Consider the following 16,425-nt stretch of genomic DNA (forward strand, 5'->3'; position numbering starts at 1 on the left):
TACAGGACAATTTTTTCTGAAATCAAATCGTTTGTTAGAGAGCAGGTTGTTTGTCTTTAAGTGGAGGGTAATGGATTGGTTTATGATTGATTCCATGACTTTGCAGATGATGCAACATAAAGAGATTGGTCTGTAATTTTCTTTTTTTTAAAAAAGATTTTTTTTTTATTTTTGGTTAAGCAAACACAACACACACAAAAAAGAATCTTTCGTTACATATTGTAGAAGTGTTTTTTTTTTTTATTAAATGTTTTTTTAGTTTTAGTTTAAAACTGGTACAACATCTTTCTTAATATATCAATCAATTACAGATAATACAGAAAAAGACAAAAACAACAATCAGAAAAACAAAACAAAACACAGGTGTCTATTATGAAAAAATAAGAAGTATATCAACTGGTTACAACATGTTTTGGTGCTTCTCTTCCATTGACTCCTATTAATTCAAGTATCTTAACTCGAATATTTGCCATATCAACATCATTATACCTCCGGTTTTAATTATTATAATTATTTAAACATCCTTCATCCTTAGTTATGCTAAGGAATTAGTCCATAACACATGCTGGCAGTTCATTTACTTATTTGTAAAATCCTCTATTATCATCAAATCCTCATATTCTATTTTAACTAAACATCCATAATATTCAATTATATCATATATCCTAACATTTTCCCAATATTGATTAACATTTAATTATATGGATTTTATTTAGTTTTTTAATAGTGCTAATTATTATAGTTAATACTCTTTATGTATAACCTAAAGGTATTTTCTCATATCCAATTGTTAGTTATCATATCAACTCCACATTATATACATTACTATTAATATCAATTATTATTCAGCAATATCTGTTACACAAAAAAGCAATTAGATTTAGCTAATTTTCAGTTATATTCATCAATCTATCAACCAATTCCAAATTATATATATTGCTATCTATATCAATCATTATTCAGCTATATCTATTACAAATTGAAGTAATCCGATCTAGATTCTATTTTAGCTAAACATCCATAATATTCAATTATATCATATATCATAACATTTTCCCAGTATTAATTAACATTTGATTGTATGGATTCTATTTAGTTTTTTAATAGTGCTAATTATTATAGTTAATACTCTTTATGTGTAATCTAAAAGTATTTTCTCATATCCAATTGTTAATTATCATATCAACTCCACATTATATACATTGCTATCAATATCAATTATTATTCAACAATATTTGTTACACAGAAAAGCAATTAGGTTTAACTAGTTTTCAATTGTATTCAACAATCTATCAGCCAGTTCCAAATTATATATATTGCTATCCATATCAGTCATTATTCAGCTATATCTATTACAAATTAAAGTAATCCAATCTAGCTAATTTTAAATTATATTGTCCCATCTGTCAGCCTGTGTCCCTCCAGCCACAAGGTTTCCTCCGTCCAGTAGCCATTCGTTGAATAAATTTACCAAATGTTTCCATAAGCAAGTCCAAACAAAAATATTTCGGCACCTTTGGATTCTGAATGTCAGTGATGAAATAATAAAGTTGTTCTTGGCTTATAAAGCTTCCCAATTTAACTTTAATTCTCAAGGGTGGATTCTCCATTCCTTCTGCACACTGTCTCTTTAAATGAGTCGTCTTTATGGCTTCCCCCCTCTTCTCTTCCTCTGAGATAGACCAGACACCATTTCTCACATTTTCCATTTGTGTTTCAGGAACATTTAAGCATTCAACGTTCTCAGTTTTAGCTTCATATTTTAGAATCAATTGATCCAGTTTTCTTTCCAATCTTTGGTAAGAATGAAAAAGTCCTCTACACGCAGAGAAAAGAGTCTGAAATGAAGTCTTAGAGGTATCTTGGGACGCCATGATGTGTCGTAGTTAAAATAGAGGCTCTCTTTTTTTTTCCCCAGAGGCTTCGAAGCACTTTTTATTTTTATTTTTTTTTAGTCTCTTACCGGCTGTCAATCTTATCTAGTTGTAAACAGAGCTGGATAGTAAAGTAATAAAAATGTCGAATCGTGATGGGCTAATTAGTAGGAGATAAGTTTTACGATCCACTTAGGGAGATTCAGAGGGGGGAGGGTATCGCGGAGTTTCTTGAAGCATTTAAGAGGTAAAGTAACCACCAGTCATAAATCCATTAGAAAAGCTAATTCGCCGCTGATCTTCTTGTTGTTTGGTTTTCAATTAGCTTAATTTTTAACACGAACAATCTCTCTTGGATAATAAAATCAGCTTACCAGATGATATCACTTCTTCCATTCTTAGGGGCGACCTGCAGTTTCAGTTAGCACGCAGCTAATCCAAAAAGGAATTGGCACGGGGAGTTAATACCCTCCCCCAGAGATTTGCGATTATCTCTGGGGTCCTGGGTCCCTCCCCACCTTCACTGTCGTCTTCGGGACAGCTGGGGTTCAAAGAACCCGTCCAAAAATCCTTTGGTATAGAGGAATTTCAGGAGTAGCCTAAAACTCCATCTTCTCACTGCTAAGCCCCGCCTTCTTCCATATTGTAGAAGTGTGTTGATTGGTTACAAATAATTTTCGCGGATCTCTTCCACAGTCATTACTTATAGTTCAAATCACATTGTATATTTTAAATCAAAAATCTTTATATATCTTACTATCAACATCCCACAATCCTCATTTGACTATAATTGTTTTAACGTTCTTTTGCATGAAATAATCCAAAATTAAAAACACAACCACATAATGACATTTCATTAATTATTTCTAATATCATCCAATAACATTACACCTTTATAACATGTTCTAAGTAAGAATTAATTATGTTTGATAACAAAATTTCTAATCCTCTTTTCAAAGTTGCTGTTTACTATTCGTATCCCAATTCCTTTTATTGAGCCAGTACATATATATATATATATATATATATATATATATATATATATATATATATATATATATATATATATATATATATATATATATATATATATATATATATATATATATATATTGTTAACTATATCCCTTGTCATTTTATTGTTATTATTATAATTGTTATTTATTAATAGAAATTCATTCGCTAATTATATCAGGTTTCCTCTCATCAAACCAACACATGTGTGTACCTTGTTATCATTATCAATTATTTATTTAACATATCACTCTAAACATTACTAAATTACTAAGCACTAATCATATTGTAGAAGTGTGTCAATTGGTTACAAATAGCTTTCATGCATCTCTTCCACAGTCATTACTTATAATTCAAATCACATTATATATTTTAAATCAATTTTTTTTATATATCTTACTATCAACATACCACACTTCTCATTTGACTGTGGTTGTTTTAACATCTTTTTGCATGAAATAGTCCAAAATTAAAAACACAACCACATAGTAGCATTTCATTAATTATTTCTAATATCATCCAATAACATAACTTAAGTAATCTCGATGCCCTCCATCTGCTATTTTAATCAGCTTACCTTTGGTTGTCAATTGTGCTTCTGATAGGTTTTCTCTCCTTAAATCTAACGTTTTTTCTCTTTTTTCTTCTTCCATGCCTTGAAATTCGGGGTAGAGTTCCTGTCGATCTAATTCCCTTTTCCTTACTCCCCTTTTCCCACTTTCAACCATGTTCACTCCACTGGTAAAGTAATCAGTTGTCTCGTCTTTGTAATCATTTTTCCCTTCAATTTTTGGGACTCTGACCCCATCATTTTTTGCTGTTATAAACTCTAATTTTTCCATCTTCTTCTCGATTCTCTCTGTTACTTCTAATAAATTTTGAATTCCGGTCAGGATGTTTTGCAAAGTTAATGTTTCTTTTGAATATTGTGCCATTTTGGCAAGCTGGTAAATACTGCCACTCTGACTTTCAAGGCTTCTTATATTAAATTAGCTTAAATGCAAATTCATTTATGATCTTCAAAAAAGAAGGTTCTGTTTCTTTTTCTCTCCCACTGTCAGTAAGACTCTCAAAGTGCACCTGTATAAACAATTCGTGCCCTTGCTTCTTATCACTTTCTATAAACAAGTTTCAGAGCCTCAAGATACAAAGTCAGTGAGATCAAAAGGAAAAGGGAAAGTGCATTGTTTCAAAACTCAAGCCTCTGGCACATTTGCAGCTCTGCCAGACACTCCACAGGGAAAGTGTCCCATCCCCACACTGTTGGCTGAGGTTGATTGCATCTGATTGCAAATGGGGTGTGTGTTCCCTGCCAAAGAGGGATGTATGGGAGCCCCCCCTAAGATGTTTTGGGTTCTTCCAGGTGGCCTGCGGGTGGGTGGGTGTGATTCAATGCTTCTGCCACCACTGTTGCACTTTGCAGAAGCCCCAAAACATCCCCAACTCAGTGCAGGAGTGGGAAGTGGAGTTTGGGACTTGTGTTAAGCGCAGGGAAGCAGCAGCAAAATCATGGTGCTAGACCATCCCCTTCTGTGGGCATTTCCAGTCCTTGCCGCTCCATCCTCTGCCTCCCCAGCGCCCAAGGCCATTGCCATCCACTGAGAAGGCAGAGGCCATCTCTCAGCATGGGGATTTGCGGGCATTTATTTGTCTTACATCATGAATCGCCCAGGAATAAATCTTGCTGCGCCAATTGGGTGTGATCATACAGCTGGGGAAGGACAGGGGACTAGTAGTGGGGGTGGAGTGCTGCCAAAGGGCCAGCTGAGAATGAATGCCTGAGCTAGGTCGGCTGCAGTGGGAAGGAGGGGGGGCTGAAGTAGGCATGAAAATGACACTGTGAAAATAATTGTTTTTTATTCCCCAAAATCATAAACCTCTGCTGTTGAACTATTTTTCCAAAAAAGCCGAGTCTAAATTTCCCAATCACCATCATTTTTATAAAGAAAGTCCAGTTCATCATTCATCAATTCTATTACTCTAAATTTGTAGAATCCATGTCTTCTTCAGCCTTCTCCAACAAACCTGCAGTTTTCAAACCAAGTTCCTTCTCCTTTAAATCTGCCAACAGCAATTTAGATTCTAATTCACCCAGTTGTGAGTTTGGTTTGGATACAGTTGCTTGTGTCCAGATATTCTTTTTTGGTTGATTTAAAACCATTGTTATTTTTATCATTTTTTCTAACCAGGGTTTTCAATTTAAACTTGTAGGTTAAAAAGCATTCTCTTTTTGTTTGCATTTTTAATACAGTCCTATAACTGGGCATTTACAACCAGACCTAAACATCTCTTGTCAAGTCAGGGGTGTCAAACTCAAGGCCTGCAGGCCAGATGTAGCCCGCAATGTGGTTAGATCTGGTCCGCAGAGCCACTCTTGAAACTGGGCAGTCTACAACCTGGTGGCCATCAGGGCCAGAAAGCAGTCAGCCTTAGATCCACATGGCTGCCATGGAGCCAGTGGAGGGATGCCTCACCCCACTGCCTAGGCACATGCACAGTAGGTGAGTGCACGGGGGCTGGTGTTCCTGGGGACTGTCTTGCCCTCAGACTGACTGCATTCTGAGCGCTTTGTTTTTTGTTTTGTTTGTTTGTTTTTATTTGTCTTGTATGCCGCCCACTCCCCAAGGACTCTGGGTGGCTCACAATAGACAAGGGAAGGGGGAAGACTAGAAAAAGACAACACTTTAAAAACAAAACCGCAACATTCACAATTTCCGCGGGGCTGGATGTTTCACAGGCCCCCTGGCCTGCTGGAGCAGCCAGGACTTGGTGGCTTTGCGGAAAGCCGGGAGGGTCGTAAGGGTCCGGATCTCGACAGGGAGATCATTACAGAGGGCTGGAGCTGCAACAGAGAAGGCTCTCCCCCGGGGGGTCGCCAGCCGACATTGGCTGGCGGATGGAATCCAGAGGAGACCTAACCTGTGAGATCTGATCGGTCTATGGGAGGTAATCGGCAGGAGGTGGTCTCTCAGGTACCCAGGTCTGATGCCATGTAGGGCTTTATAGGTAGCGACCAGCACCTTGAAGCGGATTCGGAGACTAATGGGTAGCCAATGCAGCTCACGGAGGATAGGTGTAACGTGGGTGTACCTAGGTGCACGCACAATCGCTCGCGCGGCTGCGTTCTGGACTAACTGAAGTCTTCGAACACTCTTCAAGGGCAGCCCCATGTAGAGCGCATTACAATAATCCAGTCTTGAGGTCACAAGGGCGTGAGTGACTGTCTGAAGGGCCTCCCGATCTGATCCAGGTAGGGTCGCAATTGGTGCACCAGGCGAACCTGGGCAAAGGTCCCCCTGGTCACAGCCGACAAATGGTGTTCTAAAGTCAGCTGCGGATCCAGGAGGACTCCCAAATTGCGAACCCTCTCTTAGGGGCGTATAATTTCACCCCCCAGCCTGAGAGATGGAATAGTTGGCCAATCTTTGGGAGGGAACATCAGAAGCCACTCGGTCTTGTCTGGATTGAGTGCCAACTTGTTTGCTCCCATCCAGACCCTAACAGCTTCCAGGCACTGGAACATCACTTCTACTGCTTCGCTGAGTTGGCATTCAATCGAAACAGAATTCATATTAAAATCCAGCAAGGGGATAGAGTAAATCAGTGTTCAACCAGTCAATTGACTTGTAAAAGAAAAATCAAGATAAAAAAGAAAATTCACACCATGCAGTTAAAACCAAGATGGCTTTAAAAAAACAAACTGCTGAGAGGAAAGATAGAGACCCGACTCTCTGACAGTTCCCATCAGGAATTTCTATCCTTGAGATTCCTCTTCCCAGGAGGATCCAGTCATCTTGGATTGTTCCAAACTGTCCCCATTTAAATCTAGGGAACAGGCTGCCAAAGAATCCACTTTGGTGGCAAAATCAGCTGTTTCCATCAGCAAGAGAAGCAGATCACCCTGCGGCAGCTCAGCACACTTTTTGGGGGAAAGTGGAAATGGGAGCTAAAGTTTTGACTGATGCAGTTTCCATGGGTTTCTACATTAAACTCTATCTTCTTGACACTATATTAAATCTAATGAAACCTTTCATGCATCTTTCTTTCTGGGTTGTATTCTTCGGTTACAGGCTAACTAATTATTTAGTTAACTAACTAATTAATTTCCAACTTTCCCTTGCAAAGTCAAACATCTTAAGTCAAACATTGTTGATCTTGTCATTTTGTTAATGTGGAATTCTCTTTTCAACTAGTGGTTAGTTAGAATGGTTCAAAATTTCATGTCTTCATTAATCCAGTTACTTATAATAATGACAAAAAGCTGTTGTTAATTCCATCCATCTTATTATTTTTTAAATATGCATAATAGTTGCAACCATCAAGCAAACAAATTGATAAAACATCTTTACAGATACACAGCATTGGAAGTGATATTTATATACATTTGTAGATATTTTTTAAGCAAATGATTTATATCCAAACTTTCAGGAACCTCAACATTCTAATGTATTACAATGTATAGTAGGGTTCCTGTTTATTACATTTATTTTAGTACAATTTATATATGAAGTACAATTTATATACTAAAATTTTATTACCGTGTTTCTCCGAAAATAAGACAGAGTCTTATTTTCTTTTTACACATAAAATATGGCCTGGACCTTATTGTGAGGGGAGGGTTTATTGTTTTGGGGTTGCTGGGAGGCTGCTCTCTTGCGAGCAGGCTCCCAAAGAGCCGGGCACAGCCTCAGCAGCCATGAAGCACAGCACAGCAGCCAGCACAGCAGCCATGAAGCGACCGCACTCCACACTCATGAGCAGCCACCTTTCCAGCCGGGCATGGCTTTTTCTGTGGCTTCCAAACTGAGTCTTCCGGCAGTGGCCGCTCTGGGCGTATGCTCTATGGTTGTATGCTCTGCCAGCAGCACAGCACAGCAGCCCACAATCATAGAGTGTATGCCCAGAGCGGCCACTGCTGGAAGACTTAGTTTGGAAGCCACAGAAAAAGCCATACGGCAGTGGCAGTGTCCTGGTTCTGCGGAGAGAGCTGGGCCATGCATCGTGAGGCTGGCAGGCGCGTGAGCGAGAGCGGAACAGCAACTCACGCAACCCCCTCCAGCCATGCAGAATCCCATTTACTGCCATTTCGAAGATGCCAAGCCACGGGAGCCGGGCAACAGGGAACAGATGCTCACGCAGCTTGGCAATACCCCTAGGTCAGTGAATGGCGTTATGCCCAGATGGAAAGGGGGTTTGCCAGGTGTTTGCTCATGAGTGTGGTTGCTTCATGGCTGCTGTGCTGCGCTGCTGCGACAGCACAACACAGCCATTCACCCATGAGGCTGTGCCCAGCTCTTTGGGAGCCTGCTCACAAGAGAGCAGCCTCCCGGCAACCCCCCCTCTTCAGCTGGGCACAGAGCCACTCACCAACCTAGTGGTATCCCGAAGGCGATCACCTTTGCCTCCCCCTCGGTTCCCACGGCTTGGCACCTTTGGGATACTACTAGGTTGGTGAGCGGTGCTCTGCCTGGCCAGAGCTGGGGGGTTGTCCAGGGGGCTTATTTGTGGGGGAGGGCTTATATTTTTGCCCACCAAAAAAATGTGGCATGGCTTTATTATCAGGGCATGTTGTAATTTCGGGGAAACACGGTATGTGCTATGATTAACAATCAACAAGAAAAAATAATAAATAAAGCCTTCAAGAATGAATCAAGTCATACTTAAAGCTGAATTATAATATAGTAGACTAAAACAATATATATGTCTGTCTAATATGGAAACATCAATAAAGAATCTCCAGGATTATTATGAAAGCATGAGATATAAATAGCAATAAGCTTGCTCAAATATCAGAAGGCAACATCAACAGCCAAGTTTAGAAAATATAGTATTTCCATATTATATGATACTGAAAGATTGTACTATAATAATATACAGTGTATTATAATTATAGTGTAATATAATATACCTTAAAAACAATTTTCATATAAAATAAATACAAGAGTATAAAGAAAAAAGTAAAGTGTCCGATTTAAGCCATGAGCTCTTGTTTCAGCTGATATATTCTCTTGGATGCAATTTTCATCTTAATTTGCTAGCAATATCTCTCAGAAGAAACTTCAAATCATTCATCTTAAAAAAATGTAAGAATGCAAGAGATTAATTGGAAATTACATCATTACATTTCAGGCACAAGACTAATCTCAACTATTATACTGAATCATAGAAAAGTTCATCCTTAAGCAAATCCATTAACAATGAAATTCTAAATGCATTTACTCAAAGGCAAAGCCCAAACAGTTCAACTGAATTTGCTCACAAGGAAGGGTATATTGTCTTGTAATAATCAAAATCTTATATACTTCATTTGCTCTCCACAGCTTGCAATTAAATTCATCAACATTTGCTGCCTATGAAATTTGAATGCATCTAAATATAGCTTTAGCTTCTATAAACTGTTTTCAAAATTCAAAAAATGAAAAATAACGTAAAAGATTGTCAAAGAAATAAGAATAAAGGTTGTCAAAGATCCAGCAAGATTCTTGTAAAATGTTTTAATAACTCTTAAGTATCTCTTATACCAACAAAATCCAAGTAACAATTATAATAAGTGATAAGTGAGCCAAGGTGGCGCAGTGGTTAAATGCAGCACTGCAAGCTACTGCTAGATCAGCAGTTCAGCGGTTCAAATCCCACCAGCTCAGGGTTGACTCAGCCTTCCATCCTTCCGAGGTGGGTAAAATGAGGACCCAGATTGTTGGGGGCAATATGCTGACTCTCTGTAAACCGCTTAGAGAGGGCTGAAAGCCCTATGAAGCGGTATATAAGTCTACTGCTATTGCTATTGCTATTTATAAAGTCAAAATACAGAATTATATTGTAATTATTTACTGAAAGGAAAGGATTTTTCCATGAATGTATTATAAAGGCACATATCATAAATCAAAAAGAAATGTTACTATACAAATCTAATAAAAATGTAAGTTATATAATAAAATAAACCAAAGAAGGTCTAAATACACTTTTACAATATATTGTTATTTATTTTTGTATATTTTAAAATACATACAGTACACTGAGGCTACAAATTTAAATTGGTATATGATAAAATAACAAGATGTAATTCAGGAGCATAAAATTATTTTAACAAAATATAAAACATAATTAAGATCATAAATTTTTAAATTCAATGCTCCAGAGATAGATGGCATTGAATGTAAATACTATACATTTTTTCTTAAAATAAAGGAATACCTTATTTATTCCAATTATATAACTGGAGTAAAAAATCCTGTTTCTCTGAAGCAGATTCAAGTTTATATTATTTAACAAACCTCAAATAATTACATTTCTCTGGATTAATCAGAGTTCATTCTTAAAATATCCAATTAAAAGAATATTGAATATTATATATTATGCTAAATATATCAAAACCTAACTAGCTTAGCTATCTTAAATGTTTTAAAAAAGAATTTAACAGAACAGAAGGTAAAATTATTGTTGGGAATAGTATTTGGATCATTTCTATAATTAGTCACAACTAGCATCAATGAATCTCATTCTGTATTGTTTTCTCAGATATATAGAAATACTCAGCAAGGGTATACACTTTCATGTAAATTGTTCAATTTTATTAAAGAAGTATTAACATAAAATATTAAGAAAAATTAAGAACAATCAGCTACTAAAAAAAGTATCAATTAGTGTACAGTCAATATTTTAAAGAAATCTAAGTAGACACAAAGCTCAATTGAAGTTTGAATTAAATTATTAACATGCAGTGCAGATTTAGAAATTGCTTCACTAAATTCATATCAGTTAGCTGGAATTGTACAATAATTGCAGAGGCTTGCATCAAATATGTGTGCATACAAAAATAAAAACAAACACCCTTTCTCTACAGCAGGGGTGTCAAACTCAATTTCATTGAGGGCCACATAGCATTATGGTTGTTCTCAAAGGGCCAGTTGCATGTAAAACTATGATGACTCAGAGCGGCCAAGTGGGTGTGGCTGGGTAGTCACAGCTGGATCTGTGAATGGCTAGATGTGGCCAGCTGAACACCACTTACTAGGCACAGTTGATTCGGGATGGTCAGGATGGAACAAGTTGTACCAACTAATTCGACATGGGAACAATTTGGTGCCCCACAAGCTCCTCACCTCCCCAAATTGCTGGCAGCCAAATGCGTGTACACACTCGTGTACACACACACACACACACACACACACACACACACACACACACACACCACATTCTAAGTTTGGAGACTTTTATTCACAGAGGAAGGAGAGGGCCTTCTCCCCAAGCCTAAGCATGATTGGCAATTTGCAAGCTCAGATGTGGATAAAAGTCTCCAGGTTTGGAATGGTGTGTGTGCACAGCATGCCAAAGGAGACACTCTTCTACCAATCCCAGACATCATTGGTGTTTCCCTCTCTGGTGCCCCTCCCAACAAAACAGGAGGCAGAGGACAACACTGCTGCATGTGGAAGCATAGAGGAGAAAGTTTGCAGGAAGCAGTTTCCTCCGAGTCCAACCTCTGCCTTGACAGATCTCTGGAGAGCAAGAGGAGGAGGCATAGGAACAATGCTCCCTGGTCCTGTATGAGGGAGGCTGTCCCTTTTTGAAAGGGAATCCCTATTTCCAATCATGTGCTGTAAGGATGCTGGTTGAGTGGGGCAGCCTTCTTCTCATTCAACTCCCCCGCCACCCCCGCTCTCCAGAGATTTATCAAGGCAAAATTTGAACACCTAGGAAACTGCTTCTTGCACACCTCTTTCCTCTGTGCTTCCACATGTAGCAGTGTCATCATCTGCCTTCTGTGAGGCAAGGCAAGGCTGGGAGGGAGGATCCGGAGGTCTTCAGCAGAGGAAGGTGACACTAGGGTGAGCACCAAAGTATTGTCCACTAGAGAGTCTCAACATTCCTCTCAAACCACACGGAGGACCTCCAGATGGTGATGCAGGCTGCCTGGAGCCATGGGTAGTGTAGGGCAAGCACTCAGCCCAGCCCTCAAGCCCAGCCCAGCTCAGCCCAGCCATACTTCCTTGAGAGGGTGTTTGGCTGAGCTTAACTCCTCAAGGCTGCTGCTTCTATGCTCACTCTCCTTGGCCAGGTTGCTCATAGTGGAGGACAAAGTGTATGGGTCAGAGGGAGGCCCACTCCTTCTCCGTGCAAGGAGCCCTGGATTTTGTAAGCAAAGCATTCTCAGTGATAGGATGGGAGACAACCAGGAGAGGCCAGAATATCATATTTTTCAATCTTCTTGCTTTTCCTCCAAAAATTCTATGACTTCATATTTTATATATACAATTATTTTTACACTATAGGTATAAAAATATTATAAGCAGGGAAGTTATATAGAATAAACAAAAGGAATTTGGTGGTTTAGGCATACTAAAATTGAATACCATGTTTCTTCGAAAATAAGACATCTCCTGATAATAAGCTGAATCAGGCTTTTCAGCGCATGTGCTAAAATAATCATCTCCCCAAAATAAGCCCTAGTGAAGAGGTGGGCGTGGCCAGCACAGGAGGCAGCCCTTCCCATTCCCCTGTCAGCTAATGGCAGCTGGGCCCCTTAATTGCTGAGCTGATTGAGAGCTGCCTCTTGTTCTATCTCTCCCCAGAGTTCTTGGCATTCACCTGGCTTCCATCCATCCATTTCCCTTGCCTGCAAACTCCCACCCTGCTTGGAAGAGAGCAGCCGCCCTGCATCTCTTGCTATGTGGTGCCCACCCAGCAGATAACCCCCCCTCTGGCTGGGCAGAGTGCCACTCACTGACTGAGCGGTATCGCAGGATCATGACCTTTCGGTAGCACATGAACAGCATTGCCCAACAACGTCTCCGAGGCCAAAGAACCTTCCTTCCAGAAAGCCCGCTGGGAAGCCCCAAGCAGTCTGCACATTCACAGCTGGGAGTCCGGCAGAGAGAGGTTCCCTCTGTGCGCTGCCATCAAGCCCCGTCCTCCCTTAAGGGGTGTGTATGGAATGTAAGTGGCCCGAAGGCACCAAGCTGCACAATTGCCGATCCCCCCTGCTTGCGCACCTCCCAGGCCTCACCATATCAATGTAGGAGAAGCCGGTGAGCACCAGGTCCTTGAGCTCGCAGCCAATGCCACCCAGCACCAGCACCCATGTGGAGCCCAAGGCCTGGACCAGCTCCCCCTGCAGGGCCAGGGTCGCCACCACCACCCCAGCACTGAGGAAGCGGATGGGAAAAAGAGAGGGCAAGGGACTCTAGTCAGGCATGTGCATGTGCCGCTCCTCAGGCTGCCTCCAGTGACCATCACCATAGAGTGGGAAGTGCACTCCCAGAACGGCCGCTGCCCTAGCTGCGTGGACTTCCCATGTGGGGCTGCAGCTCCCTTTTGGCTGCATGCAAGGAAAGCAGCAGAAGCAGCAGAAGACTTTCTTTCCCTTCCCCAAACTCTGTATCTGTGGCTTTCAAACCCCAGCTGGAATCTGCTGAAAGCAAAGAAGAGGCCAGTTGGGCCAGCTGCCTTCTGCCACGTCTTCCGGCCAGTTGGCCTACAACACCGTGGGACCCCTCCAGCCCTTCTCCACTTTGCGGGCAGCCAGGGAAGAGAGGTGGCGAAGGGACTGCTAGCTGTGATGCCCAGGCCACCCGTGGCTTCCCGGTGGGCTCTCTAGAGCAGCGGTCATCAACTGGTGGTCTGCGAGAAAAAATTTCGTAGTACACAGAAAAATGATTTGTATTTTTATATTGCATTAAATCAGGGGTCCTCAAATTATGCCTCCTGGGATGGATACATGTAATGAATGTTTGTGTTGCTGCAGAGAGTCTCCCCCTTCGGGGTCTTTTTGTGTGAGTTGGGGAAAGAAATTCTGACTTGGGGTCTGCTTTGGCCTCCTGGTGCTTTGGGCAAAGGCTGGAGGGAAGTGCTTATGGTGGCGAAGAGCCGGAGGACCTTGTTCCAGTGGAACTGCATAATGGCCTGGAACTGGCTGACCATCTCAGCCCAGTGAGCCTCAAGGCGCCAGTACCTGGCCTTGCACTCCTGCAGGTCTTCCATCTGGTTGGAAAGCCTATGCTCGTAGTCCTCAGTGAGATACTTCTACTGACTGATCCTTCTCGGTCAGATCCAACTTGAACTGAGCTGTTTTGCCAACTCTTTCTCAGGGTGGCTGCTTAGCTCCAACAGCTGATTCCTGTTGGGGCCCTAAGACTCCTGGGCAGCAAGGTGAGGAGTGGCTTGGAAGGGAGGGGCAAGGTGCCCCTCAATGTGAGTGACATCAAGTTGGCCATGCCCACCCAATCACATAACCACCTAGCCAGCCAGTCATTAGGCAGATCATATTAGTGGTCCATGAAATTTAAAATTATGAATTTAGTGGTCCCTGATGTCTGAAACGTTGTTGACCTCTGCTCTAGAGGGAAGGCTCGATTGGCCTCAGAGCCGTTGTTGGCCAATGCCATTTGTGTGCTACCAAAAGGTCGTGATTCTGGGAAACCGCTCAGTCGCTGCCTGGCCGGAGGTTGTCCACTGGGTAGGCACTACATGGCAAGATATTTGGTATTTGTTTATTTGGTATTTGTTTATTTGTATGCCGCCCTTTTCCCTGGGGGGACTCAGGGTGGCTCACAGTCCAAGGGGGGGAAAGACAAACTTTTACATATAAGACAGTACATGATTAAAACTGGTGGAGGTGCTGGGTGGCTGCTTTCTTGTGAGTGGGCTCCCAAAGAGCCAGGCTCAGGGATGGAGGCTGTGGGCATGGCCTCAGGGGTGAACAGCTGACAAGTGTTGTGTCCTGAGGTAGCCTGTCAAATTGTAAAAGCATCCCAGGCCTGCTTACAAGTTGCCATAAGCAGGAGGAGGGGAAATTGATGGAGCTACTTGGCTGCTTTGACCTAAAGCACATTCCATACATGCTTTTCTCCAGATTGTATCCCTGGTTACAATCTCCTGGTATCTCTGGAGTAAGCAGAAGGCATGTGGTTTCTACACCCTGCGAACATACTCCATTGGAGAATGTGATTTATGATGCACTCAGGGAGGAGGAGGGAAATAGGGTCATAGAGGGCTGCAACTTACATGAAATCAGAGTTGACTCCGCTCGGGTAATTGCTGAAATATTACTCCTAATAAATGACTGGATTTCTTTTGAAATTTGGCTCAAGGCTCATAAATAGGGCATCTTTTGGAAACCTGACAGAGAATCAACTCTCCTTTTAGAAAATTACTGGGCTTCCTAACTCCCAGGCTGTCCAAATGCTCCCTGACATCTGGGGGGCTTGGAGAGAAACTCAGGCAACCATAGCAAAGGGTGGATTATCCGAAGAAAGCCTGCTTCAGGCAACCGGAAGGGAGGCAGAGATTTCCTCCAACATGAAAATCCCAGGACCCAGCAGCCTGATTGCAACCAGAGTGCAGCCTTCCACAAACATCAAAGCTGAGATGCCTGCTCCAGCGGCCGAAGCAAGAAGGGATAAGTATTGGTGGAAGTTAACCCCTAAAGCAGCTGAGGTTGAGTTCCCCAATCCCAATGCCCAGAAAAAGGGAAAGCCCCTGAGTGAGCTGGCAAGAGTAGACTGGATGGGTCTGGGAAGTCTCTGATGGAACCTCTGGGAAGTTCAATAGAGCAACTGAGGGAGGAATTTGACTGGGCCACCCTTTGTGATGAGGAGCCATCATGCCACCCAAAAGAGAGGGGAGTGACATCATCCTTTTGAAGTAAGAAGACTCAGATTGGAGCACAGCCCCCCTTTTCCACCCATTAGAAGAAGGAGCCTGAAACTGCAGGCAGGCCACCCAGGCAGGCCACCCAGGGCTAGCAGCCCCCTTCCTCTCTCTGAATGGAAATCCAAGATGGCCAGCCACATCAAGTGCAGGCTTACAGAGGCTGACAGGAGAAGGGAGGAGCAGTGATGAATGAACCAGCCCACTTCAGGGGAATGTTTGATGGGGACTCAGACCAGCTAGCTCTATTCCTTGACTTGGCTGAGATTCACCTAGAACACTATGGACACCTCTATCAATCCCCCAGAGCCATAGTGAATACCATTGCAGAGGGGCTAGAGCAAGGGAATGACTAGCAGCCATCCACAAGAGGAGAGCCACCCAACTGCAAGATATAGATGATTTCCTATGACTGCTAGAGGCCAGATTTTAGGAGGACCCATAGGCAGAAGATGAGCTCAGAAATCTAAGGCAGAGGGGGCAGCCCATCAAGGAACACATCCGTGAATTCAGGAGAGTCTTTAGGAAGCTACCCCCTATACCAGAGTGACTGTATTTTTTCAGAACAAGCCTGAACAAGCAAATCACCCAGGTAACCACCTACCGAGACATCCCGAACCTACTATCTGAGTAGTTCTGAGTAGCCATAAAAGTCAACAGTGAGTTGCATGAGAAAGCAACTGGACACTAAAGAGAGATGTCAACTGGACCAGAGACCACAGCAACACAGCCAGTCCCCAAACCAGCCCCCCTGAAGTCCACTGAAATGCTCCAAATGCATTTGGGATAGGCCAAATGGCATCAGCATGTGCAACCCCAGCCCCCAAACCAATGCCAGAGCCACCACCCAGGGCACAACTGGAATGAGGCCCCAAATGTGCCACCGACA

General features: G+C 42.0%; 1 protein-coding gene across 1 annotated transcript in view; it reads right to left on the minus strand.

Annotated features, from left to right (window-relative positions):
• The window catches only part of TRPM8 (transient receptor potential cation channel subfamily M member 8), a 171,270-nt gene that overhangs the window by 1,881 nt on the left and 152,964 nt on the right, over nt 1-16,425 (minus strand). Inside the window, exon 27 of the mRNA XM_087717034.1 lies at nt 12,895-13,033. Coding sequence (XP_087573160.1) covers nt 12,895-13,033 — 139 coding nt within the window. The remainder of the gene's footprint in view (nt 1-12,894; nt 13,034-16,425) is intronic.

The sequence above is a fragment of the Thamnophis sirtalis genome, unplaced genomic scaffold (genome assembly GCF_051295495.1).
Source record: "Thamnophis sirtalis isolate CommonGarterSnake01/CBP01778 unplaced genomic scaffold, rThaSir2_p1.2 scaffold_5, whole genome shotgun sequence".
NCBI classification, from domain to species: Eukaryota; Metazoa; Chordata; class Lepidosauria; order Squamata; family Natricidae; genus Thamnophis; species Thamnophis sirtalis.